The sequence below is a fragment of the Alligator mississippiensis genome, chromosome 11 (assembly GCF_030867095.1).
Source record: "Alligator mississippiensis isolate rAllMis1 chromosome 11, rAllMis1, whole genome shotgun sequence".
NCBI classification, from domain to species: domain Eukaryota; kingdom Metazoa; phylum Chordata; order Crocodylia; family Alligatoridae; genus Alligator; species Alligator mississippiensis.
Window position 1 is genome coordinate 8,178,697 of NC_081834.1, and position 15,018 is coordinate 8,193,714.

General features: G+C 53.1%; 1 protein-coding gene and 1 non-coding gene across 2 annotated transcripts in view; both read right to left on the reverse strand.

Annotated features, from left to right (window-relative positions):
• The window catches only part of SYNM (synemin), a 26,193-nt gene extending 19,232 nt beyond the window's left edge, over window positions 1-6,961 (reverse strand). Inside the window, exons 1-2 of the mRNA XM_059714564.1 lie at window positions 6,145-6,961; window positions 500-624 (exon numbers count right to left, since the gene is read on the reverse strand). Coding sequence (XP_059570547.1) covers window positions 500-624; window positions 6,145-6,882 — 863 coding nt within the window. The 5' untranslated portion in view covers window positions 6,883-6,961. The remainder of the gene's footprint in view (window positions 1-499; window positions 625-6,144) is intronic.
• Window positions 6,962-11,156: 4,195 nt separating this feature from the next.
• Window positions 11,157-11,229, reverse strand: TRNAV-CAC (transfer RNA valine (anticodon CAC)). Its single transcript has one exon. It is a non-coding gene; the product is annotated as a tRNA-Val (tRNA).
• Window positions 11,230-15,018: the final 3,789 nt, after the last annotated feature.

Here is a 15,018-nt window from a genome sequence, read left to right on the forward strand (position 1 = left end):
TGGGCTCTAAGCCCCATGCACCCGCTGCCCCGCTCAACCCCCTCGCTCCCTACAGGGGCCTCAATCCTCTCCCTCCACTTACCTACCAGTCTTACCTCTCCAGTCTGCCTGCCGGGCATGTGCATATACGTGCACGTGGCACCCTCCTGCCCGACCTCCCTCCTCCCGCTGGAGCTCTGCTGGCCTGCAGGGAGCTCTCTGCAAAACTGCAAAATCCATGGGTTTTCCAATTTAAATGAGAAATCCATGGTTTCCTCCAGTAAAGTGGAAAATCCGTGTTCTCTGTTTTTCCGTGGGAAACAGAAAATCCAGATCCCAGCTAATAAGAATTACTGAAAGCAAGTTACACCTGGAGAGTTTAAGAGCAATGGTCTTACTTTCCAAAGTGGAACAACACTGCATGCACCCGCAATAGCTGAAAGCAATCTGAATGTCTGACCTGCAAAGAACAACTTAACACATCACTGGTGGGACTACCCCGTGCAACTACAGCCCTTACCTGTAAGTCGCAAGTTCAAGGCTGAGGCTTGCTTTCACCTCCAGCAGTTCTTGATATTCCTGCAGGTACTCGGCAATCGAGGTTGTCAGGAGCTCCTTTTCTTCTTCGAGGGCACTGATTACGCTCTAAACAGAAACACTGCCATTTAGTTTTGAAGAATTTGACTTTAATCTTCCATATTTGGGTTCATAACAGCTTTCTAACTTTAATAAAAATTGCTAGGAGGATAAAACGTACTGTCAGTTCGGTTGCGCAGGAAACCATGAGAAAAAGTCAACATAAAAGAAGCCGAGTCTAGGACTCCCCTATCGAAACGCTAGTGCTCTAGCATCGCAACAGATGCTTGCTCTCAGATTCGATGCATCTCTTTGACAAGGTGTTTTAAGTACTTAAACACAACCCTTCCAGTCGCCCACACATAAAGTTACCATTTGTGCAGGGCAAACAAACTGCACGCTTCTGTACAGTTGCTATGTGGCGCTTTAAGAGTGAGACTGAGAACTGGGATACACATACACGTCTGCCATTAAATACATTTAAGACACCCGGGTACCTTGGTGCTGGCCTCAGTGCAAGACCCCAAGCAGAATTCAACTTGGCTATGACCCTCCCTTAGCTTGCATGGGGCTAGATCAGAAACCTGGGACTCCAGCGTCTGGGAATAGCCGCCCCACGGGCTTCAGGCCGCGTCCAGTTCTGTCCTCTAAGCATTCATTGAGAATACACCAGCGCTCACTTAGTGTTTTGAGGTTAATCGAGCAGCATTCCTGCTGGGGACCAAGAGGCGCAAGTCATTTGTTTTGCTTTCTGGCTGCAGATTAAAACCTATCCAACTTCTTCCTAAAGGATGGGTGTCCAGCTACGGAGAGGTAGGGGACTGAAGAGCAGAAATCCTGATTCTTGATAACAGGACGAGTTTGAAAGGTCACGGGAGTACCACACAGCAGTTAGGGGCCAAAGAGCTGCATCCCACAGGGAACCCAGGGAGGGCGAGCCCTGCATTTGGCCAGGCTAACAAGGGCTTTCACCTCCGTGTGAAGAACGTCGGAGCTCTCGAGAGTGGACATCTTTAAAATGGCTGCACCTCCTTCGTGCAGGCGGTCACAACACCAGCTTGACCTCTCACCTGAACGGCCGGTCCAGGGAAGGAGCATTCGCAGCACAACACGGGGACTTAGGTCTCGTTTGGACTGTAAAGGGAAAAGTGCCCCAGACAGCATTCGGGTGTCCCTTTCAACGGCTGCCCACCCAAGCATTAACCCAGCTGGATCCTCCGTAGCGCCGGAGATCTGACAGTCACGCTCCACGGTGCCCGTAGAGCTGGCAGGGCGTCAAGGATGGAATAGCCTTGCTCAGAGTCACGTAGGGAGGCAAGAGCGAATGGCTCCATAGGGCAGGAGCCTGAGCCCCTGGGCCTTCACAGCAACCCTGTTCAAGGGCAGGAGGATGGAAAACCCCCATGTGAAGAGAAATGCACCAGACCCCGCTTTTACCAGGGGCAGGTTGTCTGGGAAGAAGGCGCAGGCCACTGCTAGATCCAGAAGACTGATCGGGGTGGAAAGTGGGTGGGGGGGCACAGACCAAACCCCAAGGGCACATGTGCACGTAAGCAGTCAATGCAGCCGTGCTCTTCTTGAGCTGCGCTCCTTCTGCGGAGACAAAGCAAGGCTTTGTTGGGAAAGACATGCATCCTGTTGCTGCGTTTATAAGCAGGTCTCAGCTCCCAGAGGGAAGAACAAGGCATAAATCTAGTCAGGCTTGTGAAGGACTTGCTGATGTGCAGGGGAAGACGTGGCCTTGCACTTCCATCCGAGAGAAGAATCCCGGCCCAAAGTGAAGAAAACAGGCCCTAAACCTTTGAAGGGCCACGTCTCTACAGCCCCACAGGGAAGGGCAGAGGAACGGACAGCCCTGAGCTGTGACAAAGCCAAATGCCCAAGGCAGTGCTTCTCAACCAGGGTGCCTAGAAACCCTTTCAAGGGTGCCCCAGAGTTTAGCACTGTGTTTGCAAACAAGAGTGACGAGATAAACCCAGAGATGTCACATAGGAACCCATAGCTGTGGTCGTTCTGACTTCTTTGTGACAGGAAAAACGGCTCTATTTCTAATCCTTAAATGGCCTTGCACAGGTCTTCTTTTTTTGTCCTTTATACGCGCTAACATGATTCAGCAGCATTTTTGTCTCAGGAGAAATTAAGCAGAAGGATTAACTTGGAGAGATTTCTCTCTCATTCATGAAAAAAAATCAGGTAGAGGAGGACGCTTCAGAGAAATCCACTTTAGGGTGGAAGAAGGTGACTAATTTCCTCGGGCCTCAAGGTGGTCCCTTCCTTACCCCTTTAGGCGGTCCCTTCCAGCCAGGGGTGAGAAAGATCGGAAGAACGGCAGGAGACGACCACACTCGTGCTGCCCAGCCTGGATTATTGCCGGGACTAAAGAAGAATCTGAATCTTCCGTGCTCTCTGCCTGGTCGCGTTCCCGAGGTCCACAGCTTAGCGAGAGAGAAAGGAAAAGCTGACACCCAGCCCTTGGCTGGCTGGAAATCGGGGCAATAATTCAGTGCAACCAACTTACTGTGGAATTAACATTTAATACGTGTGGCTGTCTGTGCCCATGGAGATCTCAGGACTGTTGAATAGATAGGGGAATCCATCCTAAAGCCACTGAAAGTGGTGGCAGCTCTCCAGTTGGTTTCAACAGAGCAGGATGGGAACCACCGGCTTTCAAATCCTATCAACATTAGTTGCATTAATCAGCATCTACAGCCTCTTGCGTTCTCAGCTGGATGCTGCCAATCCCGTGGTATTTTAAGTTGACTCATTCTCCTAAATATCTGCACCCCCATTTCCTACTAAGCCTCATAAAATGGAAACATAGAGAGATGACACTGGTACAAAAACTAGCCCGTTGGTACAAACTGAGCTAGAGAACAGAGGGTGGCCTCTTCCATCAGCCATGATTCATAGCTGCAGGAGAGAAAGTTTCTAGGATTGAGCTATAACTGATAAAGGGAAAAGGATAAAAAAAAAAAATAAACACAGGTATTGCTTTAATACAACAATCTGAAACCTTTCCATTATAAACTGCTCGCATCAAAGGTTTATAACATGGCTGGAATAATAATGCACCTCGTTGGGAATGAAGTGATTTTAGTCTGATGAGGAATGTAGATTTATATCATTGTTATTCCTGTTAAAACAAAACCTCAGGATACAAACATGCCACTATTCTCTACACTGTCATCTGGTTTTAGTCACAGGATTCACTAAAGTGAAGAAGAATGAGCAGATGAAATCTCTATCAAATGTTTCAGGAGTGTTTAAATGCATGTTTTAAAATGACTTAACCCTTCAGAGACCTGAAAATACAAATTCAGGGAACTTTTCCATTTTTTATTAATTTTTAACTGATCTGCCCCAGTTCACAGTAATTTGTGAACTACGCCAGTCGCAAAGTAGCTAGCAATTAAAAACCCAACATCATAACAGGTCCCTCGCATTGTTGCACTGTGCGGGGACTCTAATCTCGCATGGCAAGGCTTGCTGTTATACATTGTGATTGCTGATGTGCTACATACAGACAAACAGGGGCTATAATAAAAGGGCTGACAAAGAAGAAAAGAATTGGTGCCCCCAGGAAATATTTTCTGATCAGCACAGCAAATCGATGGCTCACACGATCTAACTGGATTTTCCACTGTGAGCACTGATTAACTCTCAGGTTTTGATCTCCCAGCATGGGCTGTCTTGATCACAGGGTGCTTAAAACTGGCTGCTGCATCCCCAGAGGTGCTAGAGCAGCCCACTGCCAGAACACAAAAGCATTTCAACATCCCCAAGGAGCAGAGACCAGCCAGCTCCTTTTTCACAGTCTTAAACAACACGCACTCCCTGCAGTCAACCCTAAAGCAATCAGCCCCTGTGCCTAGAAAGATGAGTTTGCTTGAGCAGGCTAGGGACAGGCTGTTCAAGCCCGTGAGTGGAGAGCCATGCAAGCAGAAAGGGACGGTGAGACATCCTGGGCTCTGCTTCCAGGTGAATCGGTGCAAGAGACAGGGAAAAGCTCTTGGCCCTTGGGTCAGCTCAGCAGCTCCATGCCCCTCTGACACCGCTCCTACTCCCCAAACCTGCCCCACGCCCCACAGCGTCTAGGGCAAGTTGACACAAGGACTCCAGCAAATTGCCTGGGTTGGCTCAGGGCTTGCTCTGTGCTCCTGGGTGCTGCTGGACAAGCCGGCAACAAAACACTCATGGCTACAAAGATGCGCGAGGGGCTGGTCCCTTTCTCCCTCACCACTGCAGCCCCAACACTGCACCAGGGGTTGAATCCCTGAGCTTCTGCCCTCCCAGCTGAAGTCACCCACCCACCCCCTGCACCTTCTCCCCTTCTGTACAGCATCTTGCACACAGGCCCTGCTGGGATGGGAGCGCGGCAAGGCCCCAGGAGAGGGGAGCTGGGGCGGGGCAAGGGGAACATAAGAACTGCTCCTGACTGGGTCAGACAAGGTCCATCTCACTGTCTCCTGTCACCCAGGGGCAGGGAGATGAGGCTGAGCGGGAGGAGCGAGCAGGGGTTTTCTCCTGTTCCTCTCTCACTTGCAGCCTCCAGCATTTAAGGTCTCCGAAGTTTGGACGCAGGCTCTATCCCTAATTGGGGATAGAGCAGTGTGCAGTATACACTGGGTTTGACTCTGGGGGGGGGTGCAGCATGCACTGGGTGCAACTCCAGGTGGGGCACAGAATGCACTCGGTGCCACTCTGGGGGGGGGGGGGGGGTGCAGCGTGCATTGGGTGTGACTCGGGGGGGGGGGGGGTTGCAGTGTGCACTGGGTGTGACTCGGGGGGGGTTGCAGTGTGCACTGGGTGCGACGGGCGGGTTTGCAGCGTGCACTGGGTGCGACGGGCGGGTTTGCAGCGTGCACTGGGTGCGACGGGCGGGTTTGCAGCGTGCACTGGGTGCGACGGGCGGGTTTGCAGCGTGCACTGGGTGCGACTCGGGGGGATGCAGTGTGCACTGGGTGCGACTCCGGGGGGGGGGGTGTAGGGTGTACTGGGTGCGACTCCAAGGTGGGGGGGTGCAGCATACACTGGGTGTGACTCTGGGGGGGGGGGGGTGCAGCACGCACTGGGTGTGACTCTGGAGGGGGGGGGTGCAGCATACGCTGGGTGTGACTCGGGGTGGGGGGGGTGCAGCATGCACTGGGTGCGACTCCGGAGGGGGGGGTGCAGGGTGTACTGGGTGTGACTGGGGGGGGTGCAGCATACGCTGGGTGTGACTCGGAGGGGGTGCAGGGTGTACTGGGTGTGACTGGGGGTGTGCAGCATGCGCTGGGTGTGACTGGGGGGGGGTGCAGGGTGTACTGGGTGTGACTGGGGGGGGTGCAGCATATGCTGGGTGTGACTCGGAGGGGGTGCAGGGTGTACTGGGTGTGACTGGGGGTGTGCAGCATGCACTGGGTGTGACTGGGGGGGGGGTGCAGCATGCACTGGGTGTGACTCCGGAGGGGGGGGTGCAGGGTGTACTGGGTGTGACTGGGGGGGGGGATGCAGTGTGCACCCTTTGGCGCTGCATTGCCGGAGCCTCCCGGGTGGGGCGTGGAGCGGTGCCGGGCCCCTTGGCCCGGGAGCGGCGGGCGGGGGACGCACCTGGCAGTGGTGTCCGTGCTGGTGCCGGCGCTGCTCCAGGAGGCGGAGGTCGTCGCGGAGGGCGGCGCGCAGCGCGTCCTGCTCGTGGCGGCGGCGCTGCAGGTCGTCGCGGAGGCGGCGGGCGCTGGAGGTCTCGTCGCGGGCGCGGCGGGTCTGGTCGCGCGCCTCGGCCTCGCAGCCCTGGCGCAGCCGGCGGCAGCGCGCGGGGCCCAGCGCCTGCTCCAGCGCCCGCAGGCTGAGCCGGGCCAGCGGCAGCGGGCGCGGCGCCTCGGCCAGCGCCTCGCGCAGCGCCCGCAGCCCGGGCTCGCGCCGCCGCCGCTCGCCGCGCAGCCGGTCGCGCTCGTCCTGCAGCCGCGCCAGCAGCTCCCGCAGCGCGCCCAGCTCGGCCCGCCGCGCCTCCAGCTCGGCCCGCCGCGCGCCCAGCTCCGGCCCCGGCCCCAAGCGCGGCGCCGGCCCCTCGGCCCCGAGCCGCCGCCGCAGCGCGCCCAGCTCCCGCCGCAGCTCGTCGCGCTGCCGCTCGGCCGCCGCCTGCTCCCGCCGCAGCGCCTCGGCCCGCGCCCGCAGCGCGTCCCGCTCCCGCCGCCGCTCCGCCGCCGCCGCCGCCTCGGCCGCCGCCAGCTCCCGCGCCAGCGCCGCGTGCTGCAGCTCCAGCTCCCGCGCGCGCTGCACGTACAGCCGCAGCCCCGCGTTCAGCTCCCGCAGCTCGGCCCGCGCCGCCGCCTCCTCCTGGCCCAGCATCCTGCCCCGACCGCCGGCCCCGCAACACTGCCCCGCAACGCGGCCCCGCTGCGCCGAGCCCCGCGCGCCGCCGCCAATCCCCGGCAGCGCCTCCCGCCCGCCCACACAGCCGCGGGGCAGCCCGAGGGGGCGGGGCAGCCCCAAACGCACGTGTCCGCTGTGTGTGCACCGGCGTGAGGAAGTGCGCAACCTCGCAGACACACGAACCCCCCCCGAACAAGGATGTAGGAGTGTATCTGAGTGTGCCTATAGATGGATGGATGTCTGTACATGTGCACACACACATACGTACAGATACGTGTGTGTATGTGTATGTAGCAGCCCAAACCAAACTATTATAGACATGTATCAGCATATGCATATGGGTGTGCATGTCTAAGCCCCAAACAAACTAGTATGTATGCATATGTGTGTATGCATATGCATGTGTATACATGTGTGTGCATATGCGCATGTGTGTGTGCATATGTGTATGCATGTGTCTATGTGCATACGTGTGTATATGCACATGCATGTGTATATGTATTTAGGAGCCCAAACCAAACTATTATAGATATGTATAAGCATATGCATATGGGGGGTGTGGGGGTGCATGTCTACGTATGAGCCCCAAACAAACTATTATATATGTATGTGTATATGTGTGTGCATATGTGTATATGTGTGTATATGCATGTGTGTGCATATGCATATGCATGTGTCTATGTGCATACATGTGTGTGTATATGTATGTAGGAGCCCAAACCAAACTATTATAGATAAGTATAAGCATATGCATATGGGGGGTGTGGGGTGTATGTCTACGTATAAGCCCCAAACAAACTATTATATATGAGTGTGTACGTAGAAGCCCAGTACAAACGCTCTTACGTATGTGTGTACACAGAAGTCCAAAACAAACTCTATTTTATATCAGTGTACTAGTTTGTCTGGGCTTATACCTGTTCTTTTCTAGCAGCGTCTGTTTTGAGTTCACCGGATGTAGAAATCAGCGGCCAGGGGCACCCAGAGGAGTGGTTCTCAGGGCGACCCTGCTGCCTCAGTCACATCCCCGGTGGTCCTGTCCCTCTGAAGTCACCACAGACCACGGAGGCGTCCCCTCCTCTAAGAAGGCCTCAGCTGTGCAGTCCTTGTTTCTACCGGGCTGATTTCCCCTTGCATCGTGTTTCTGCACCATATATGGGCTAGATCCAGTGCCCAACGAAGTCGAGAGAGTGCTGTCACGGACGGCAGAGGGCACTGGATCCGGCTGTAAAATAAACACATCCAATCTACTGTTCTTCATTATTTAAAAGCCCCACTTGAAAAGGCATTTCTTAGCTTTTTCTGTAACTCAAGTTTATTTTTCCTGAGAGGCTGTGAATGTGCACTTGCACCCATACACTACAATCTGTTCTTGCTTTGCAAACTTCTGCCCTTGCAAGCTATGCCTAGTATCCATAAAAAAAAAAAACAAAACCCTACAGGAAATGACAGACTCCTATCACTAGCTGACACCTGCCAGGGACTGGGACCACTGGGACTTGGGAGCAAGACAGATAGATGCCCTGCGCTGCCGAAGAGCCGAGCCAGCAACATGCATCTCCACCCGATCCTCCCGTTAGCAAGGCCAAATCATGGCTTCGGACTTAGTCCAGACTCAAAGTTTTGCATGGATTGTATGAGATAAGAATAAGGGCCTCTGGGATTTGACCCTGACCAAAAAGATATGTTGCTAAGCAAGGGCAGCTTACTTTTCCCTGGCCTTTTGGCTAAAAGCAAGCCGTTTGCTGTTTTTTGGTTGGGGAATATCCTTTTGGTCACAAAGGGATGGGTTTTAGTGGTCTGGGAAAATATTAGAGGTAGGGAAAAAATCACAAAACTTTAAACATCTTTGCAAAATACAGAGAGACCTGACTGCAGAGGGCAGTTGTGTACGGAGCAGCTGAAAGCTTTCTGGCTTTTATTTTAATTGCTATGTACGTTGCAATGCCAGCAGTTTCCTGGTATCTTATTGATGGCATTACTAGTGGCTGTTAATAAATTATTACGATTTTGCTGTAGAAAAGTAGGTAGCTACAGGACCTGGCACAAGTACTGCAAAAGTATCCATTCCCTGAATGCCAATTCACTTTCCAGACCCGGTAAATATATTTTCCACTTCTTTCCTTCAGATGTTTCTGTGGTCTGTGCTGTCATTTGCAAAATAGATTACAACATGCTCCTTGGCCTGTAGCTGCAAGACATTTTTATGACTCCTTCTCTTTTAGGTATTTCAGAAATAAATCACCCTGCCTATAACCCAGAGGAAGCAAGATGATGTGGGATATTCCTAAAATATTGGCAGTCCCCTTGCAAAGGCAATGCTTGAACTGACGCAGGGAAAGGCTCCAGGACAGGTGACCGAGAAAGGCCTCTGCCCATTAAGCATCCCCTGAGCCAGGCCAGATACCCAAATCTCTGAACTGCAAATAAACATGCAGGATTGTTTTCACAGGTGGCGCCAGTGAAATCATTTAAAACACTGAAAAAAATAGTCTTATCTGCCCCTGGCAGTGGTGGGGCCCAACAATAAACTCCAAAGGAAAGCTTCCCTCTATCTTTATCATTTCTAAATGATTTCTCCTCCTTTGTGGGATAAAGCTTTTTAGCAGCTTCTTCAGAATCAGCAGGCTCTGCGGTGAAGTGAGAGCTGGGCGCTATCTCCTGGCACTTAAAATGAAGAGACGTGCAGAGTCCAATAGGAGAGGAAGTGAAAAGGCTTGAGCACAAGTGAGATGGACAGTTGCTTGTGGCTTCACGGGTGTGGTGGAAATCCGTGGCTCGGCCTGCTCGGGGCCTGTCCATGGTAGACAATTGTAAAATGGACCGAAGTCAGTGGTAGGGGGTCCGCAGGCAGCACACAGTCCCCGCCACGTCGGCCACAAGAGTTAAGTCGCCTGCCTCTCCTGCGACAGGCCGCGTGCTTTGTTTTGAGGCTCACTTCCGATCGCACAGGAAGGTTCGCACCGACTGTAAGGCCTCACCCCTGGGAAGCCTGACTCCTGTTTCCGCACGGCTTCTTCTGCCTGTGAAGCGCTCCGGTGACCTGAATGGATAAACCCGTCCCACCCGGGAAACGTTCTGATCCTGACACATTCAGCACATGGCCACACAAAGGGAATGCACCTGGGTTAAATAACACAAGATGATAGAGATTGCTTTTCTTTGCCTGGGGGTGATCTCTTGCTTGCTTTCCGTGCAGGGGCAATCGCTTCTCACACATCCCAGTCCTGCGGTGAGATCCAGGTAGGCGCCCCCCGCCCCAGCCAGCGGGTCTCATAGGTGAGCTTGGATCAGCAGGACCTGGTCACCTGCTCCCCCCGGGCTGCAGAAATGTTATCCCCTGACCATACCATCTAAAAGGACCCATCAATGAGCAAGTCCTAATAAATCCCCGACATTTAATATAAAAGCCCACTGTATGCAAGCAGTCTGGGCTGAGCGCCGGGCACGAAGAGCACCCTTGTGCCGGGAGAAGAGCCGCAGCGGAGCTGGGGAGGAGCCGCGCCCCCGCAACGCCAGACGAGCCCTGCCTGCCCGCCGCCGGCTCTGAGATGAGAGCTGAGCTAGGTAGTGTGCGTGCCTCCCAAGTGTGTGTGGGTGTGTGCACACACCTCTCAAGTGTGTGTGGATGTGTGCCTGCCTCCCAAGTGGATGTGTGTGTATGCCTCCTGTGTGTGCTGTGTGCACACACCTCCCAAGTGTGTGTGGGTGTATGCCTGTCTCCCAAGTGGGTGTGTGCACACCTCCCAAGTGTGTGTGTGTGCACATGCCTCCTAAGTATGTGTGCACACACATCCCAAGTGTGTGGGGGGTGTGCACACCTCCCAAGTGTGTGTGAACATACCTCCCAAATATGTGTATACACACCTCCCAAGTGTGTATGGGTGTGTGCACACACCTCCCATGTGTGTGTGCAGATGCCTCCCACGTGTGTATGGGTGTGTGGAGACACCTCCCAAGTGTGTGTGGCTGTGTACATACCTCCCAAGTGTGTGCACACACCTCCCAAGTGTGTGTGGGTGTGCACACCCCTCCTGTGTATGTGCACACGCCTCCCAAGTGTGTGTGGAGACACCTCCCAAGTGCGCGTGCGCGCCCGGTAGCGGTGGCGGGGGGGGGGTGCGGCGTGGCCGCTCCCGCGCAGGTCGCGGCGGGGGGAGGCGGAGGCTGTGCAGGGCGGGGCGGTGCAGCGCAGCCCCCCGCGCCCCGCCGCAGTCCGCAAAGCGGGGAGGAGGGAAGAAAAAGACGGGTGTTTCCGCCCGGGGTCGAACCGGGGACCTTTCGCGTGTGAGGCGAACGTGATAACCACTACACTACGGAAACCTCCTGGGCGCGGTCGGCCGCAGCCCTTTGTGCAGCGGGGCCGGGCCCTTCCCCGGGCGGGCGGAGCCGCGGGGTGGCTGCGCCCCGAGCGGCGGGGACGCTGCGCTGCGCTGCGCGGACAGGCGAGACGCCTCCCCTGGCTCTCGGGTGAAGCCCAGCGTCGCGGGCACTCCTGGCTGGCAGGGCGCAACCCTGGTGCAAGCCCCCCCTGGAAGCAGGGCCGTCCCCAGCTACATCACCCTGGCACAGGCCCCTTCTCCCCTCTTTTCCAGCCTTTCTTTCTGTGTCGGAAGTGCTGGGTATCGGCGGCGAAGGCCAGGCCTGCCCCACCACCGCCAGGTTCAGCCACGCGGCCGTAAAGGCGGCTTGGGAAACTTCCAGCAGAAGTGACTTGCCCAGGGGCACAGGGCAAGTCTGTGGCAGAGGCAGGAGGGTTTGGGGCAGGGATCCCGGTGACCCGGCTCTGCAGGCTGCGGAGGACACTTGCGGTCTCCTTGCATGTATCGCGGGATCAAACGGATCGCTTGGTTGTGCCATTTGGATGCTACTGCAGCACGAGCATAACCCAGCTTTGCACTTCAAAAGGACGGCCAAAAAGCCAAGTCTTGTGTGCCCTGATGCACCCGTGGCTGCTTTAACAACGCCCTATATTTATTCCAAGTATCCTAAGCCTCGTGTTAGGGCTAAGGTTATTTTCTTCCCGTTAGGGCAACTACCATTTCATTTTTTTCTACCGCTCCTGCAATGTAGCTTTGTTTTCTGTCCTGGAGGAGGTGTTTGCAAAGCCTCCCTCCGCCTCTAGATGGTGCGTTTGACTCAGGAGAGCAGGCAGGCCTTTACATAACACTGGGAGTTTATGCCACAGAGGCAGGGTTGAAGCAGGGCAACAGTGGAGGAAGCAGATTTGAGTTTCCTCCTGTTCCTAGCACAAGGCTCTGATGTTACCACAATGCAAAAAACGTTGAAACTACACTGCTTCACCAGTTGCAACGAAGTGCGTTTTGTAGGGCAAGTGGTTGGAAAGGAGGGGGCCGAGTGGTTTGCATCTCATCTGTTTCTTCTTACGCTTGTGCCCTTCTTCCTGTTTTCTAAAGTAAATATCTGCCGTGGTCGGTGGATTTTAGTGGAGGTGGTGGAGGAGACTTAAGGACAGGAGAGAAGGATTAGTCACGTGTGACATTACAGCCCTGACATGGCTGCCCTAGTAATAACCACCCAGAAGAGTAGTACTTACAGTGTGGCTCCCTTCCCATGCTGCTGTTCTCCATGTGGTTGTGGAAATCTGGAAGAAAAAAAAACTCTGTTACATCAAGAATAGTTACTTTAGCAAGTGGGCAACCTCCCCTAAAATAAGACGTTCACTCATCAACTTTTTTTTTTACTTAACCAGAAAGAAAGGAAAATTCCCCGGGCTATTTGGACCTGGGCTGGTTGGATTGCTGGCCATCATGTCCGTAAGGGAGTCCATCCGAGCATCTGAAGATATTATTTTCCAGCTATTATTCTGTTGGCATTCTCGACAGCATTGTGAAACAGCGGATATGTAGGGATCACTTCAGGCCCCCTTGAAATTCAACCCTCTTCAGTGTGGGACAACAGCTGCTGTCATCCATAATGATGCTGCACACAGTTTAGGGCAGGAAATGAAGATGAATGCAATAATCCACATTGAAAGAGGAATTGAGATAAGCAGAGCGCTCCTGAGCAGGGTGTGGGACTAACTAACTACACTGGGTCCCTATCAGCCGTATTTCCTTATGATACTCTGGTTATAATCCCCTCAAGACATAATGTGGACACCTATCCTGGCTGGTACAGCAAGTGTCCATGGAGTGTCCTTAAATATCTACTTCAGCAGTTAATTGTCTCCCATTTGGTATCCATGGGAATAAACAAGTCTGTATCCACCACAAGACAGAAACATGTGGGAGGACTCAAAATGGGATACACAGTTTGCAATCAACAGTCTTTTCTGTAGCCGTTTCATTAGTCTCCTGACAGAGATGCAGTGTGGTTTGAGAAGCAGGCAGTTTCTGGAAAATGCTGACATCTGAATTCTCTAATCTTTAAATGTTTTTGTGTTGAAAAAGAAGACAAACTTTTGTTAAAGAAATCCCAGCGAATAGTTTGTCATTCCTTCCTTAATATACAATCCCTTCACATATGTAATTCCTTAATATAGAATATGTCTTCCTCTTAGTATGGGTATTTCCCTTGCATACAAGGAGCAATCTCAGAATATCCATGTCCAACATTTGGGTTACTCTAGAACAGAGGTGGCCACATAGGGAGTTTTGGGGAGCTGTTGCAGGTCAGGTCAGTCCCCACCCCCCAACCCGCACCAGTTCACCAAGCCTCCCTAATGTGGGATGGGGCTGCAGCAGGGGTGCTGGTGTGGGTGTGGGCAGCAGCTTCATCCCGATCCCCAAGGGAAGTTGCTGCATGTGTCCTCAGCTGATGCCAATGCCAGCGCCCACCCAGCGCTGCTTGTGGCGCATGGGCTGGGAGCTGGTGTAACTAGCGGGGACGTGCTGTAGGTGCGGGGTGGAGGAGGGGGAAGGGGGAGACAGAGAGAGGCCACCGTATCCATGAGGACCCAGCAGTGGGCACACTGACCGCTTCTGGGGCCTTGCTGGCTGTGGCTGCCTGAAGCCCATGTTGGGGCAGCCCTGCAGCTTCTCCCCGCTGCCCTGTGCCACCTCCAGGCCCGCCTGGCAGAACGCAGCACCCAAAACTGCTGCCTCCCTATGGGCCAGATCCGATGACTGCGACTGCCAACCCGCAGGCTGCATACAATCAGTTGGCGGGCTGGATCTGGCCCATGAGCCATTTTTTGCCCACCCCTGTTTTATAAGGCTATAAGAATATATAGAAATACACTATTGATAGGAGCTGGGGAGGAGGGTCCTTTTTGTTTGTTTTGATTTTTTTTTTCCTTTCTGGAAATTGGAAGAAAAGAACATAACTGTGCCGACGATCACTTTTCTGGAGCACGAGTCAAACTGATTAGAAACAGAAAAGAAATGCATCAATGTATTTCCAAAATTAAGTTCCAAAAATAAATTGAGAATCAACGCTGAAGAGCAGATTGTTTGAAAAATCCCACGTGTTTTTAACAAACTAAGATGTTATTAGCAATACAGGTAAGGAAATTACTCACACTGACTTAAATGGGACCAAAATCTCCCCTGTGATTTTTAACCTGAGACTGCTGCTTTTAGAAGTAAAAATGGTCTTGTATGGGAGCTACATTTCCAGTGTATTATGAATAATGTCTGTTCTTGATATTTTACCTCTTATCTTAAGCGCTAGCAGTGGAACTTTCTTGCAGATGAGGGTTATTTCCACTAAGAGGCTATTATGAAGTTATCTTTGATGCTATGGCTACACTCTTGGTTCCCAATTGTATAAAACACTTTAAGATATAAACAGCTTTGTTACATGTACTAAAATAACTGAATTTCTCTGACAGCACCTTTCAAAAAAAGAAGTAGTGCAACGTGGAATGTTTCACTGCGGCATGTAAAATTTCACACTCCTGCCCCAGGTTCACTACAAAAGGGTGTCCCCTATCACCCTTCCTTCTGGTAGTCTTTCATGTGGGTTTCTCAAAGTGTTGCTAGATGCTTTTATTTAGCTGATGACTATTAGGGGTTTTTTATGCTGGATTTCCTAGAGCCATGCCCTGCAGAAAAGGGGCCCTTTAAAGGTTCTCCTTCAGAAATACAGGTATTTTTAAAGCTAGGACTCTTATCTGTATTAGTTCACAACCATGACGGCTTGAAACAA